Source organism: Hydra vulgaris, chromosome 03 (assembly GCF_038396675.1).
Source record: "Hydra vulgaris chromosome 03, alternate assembly HydraT2T_AEP".
Taxonomy (NCBI): Eukaryota; Metazoa; Cnidaria; class Hydrozoa; order Anthoathecata; family Hydridae; genus Hydra; species Hydra vulgaris.
In genome coordinates this window covers 10,822,501-10,823,194 of record NC_088922.1, presented here as the reverse complement: position 1 = coordinate 10,823,194, position 694 = coordinate 10,822,501, and the positions used below count along the sequence as shown (strand labels likewise).

The 694-nt window shown below is 39.2% G+C and overlaps 1 protein-coding gene across 1 annotated transcript in view; it reads right to left on the bottom strand.

Annotated features, from left to right (window-relative positions):
- Positions 1-295: 295 nt before the first annotated feature.
- Positions 296-694, bottom strand: part of LOC136078457 (uncharacterized) — a 764-nt gene continuing 365 nt past the window's right edge. Inside the window, exon 2 of the mRNA XM_065794228.1 lies at positions 296-694. This exon is cut by the window's right edge and continues 102 nt beyond it. Coding sequence (XP_065650300.1) covers positions 296-694 — 399 coding nt within the window.

Below are 694 nucleotides of genomic sequence, written 5' to 3'. Positions count from 1 at the left end.
CGTTTCGTCCCATAAAACAAACATCACGAGTTGCAGATATTGATACTCCACCAAAAGCCACTATTCTATCCATACCCATTAAAAAACAATAACCAAGTGGATTAAATTCAACTACAACGACTTCGCACTGTTTTTGTTGTTATCCATTTACAGTTACCACGCGAACTACTTTCTTCTTAATTTTTGGCGCACATTTTTTATAAATGATGCAGCAGGTACATCCTGAGTCGATCAACACATCCCAAAGAACGCCGTTAATGTTTAAACGTGTAGTAGTAACGCCATTATTAATTGTTTAGGGAGAGAACTGGCGCAAACATCTTCTCCATTGGCACATTCTTGATATGTGTCCTATCTCTTGACACGAGTAACACAAAACATTCCTTGGCTCCCGTCTTCCACTTGATTTGTTTCGATTACTACTTCTTCGTAGATGACAATCTCTTGCAAAATGATTGGGGAGTTTACATTCATAACAAATTGGTTGCATTTGATCTTCAAGCGGCTTTGGCTCAGCACATCGTTTTGTTGCAGCAGCAGCATCAGAATTTTCATTCTTTCCCTTGTTCCGTTTTTCAATCATAAGTGCTCTTGCTCGCGCAAGTATTTGTATAGTAGTAAGATCATACAAACAAGACCTTGATCTTAACATCCGTCGAACTTTCTCAGGGAGCCCACAAACATAGCCACATAC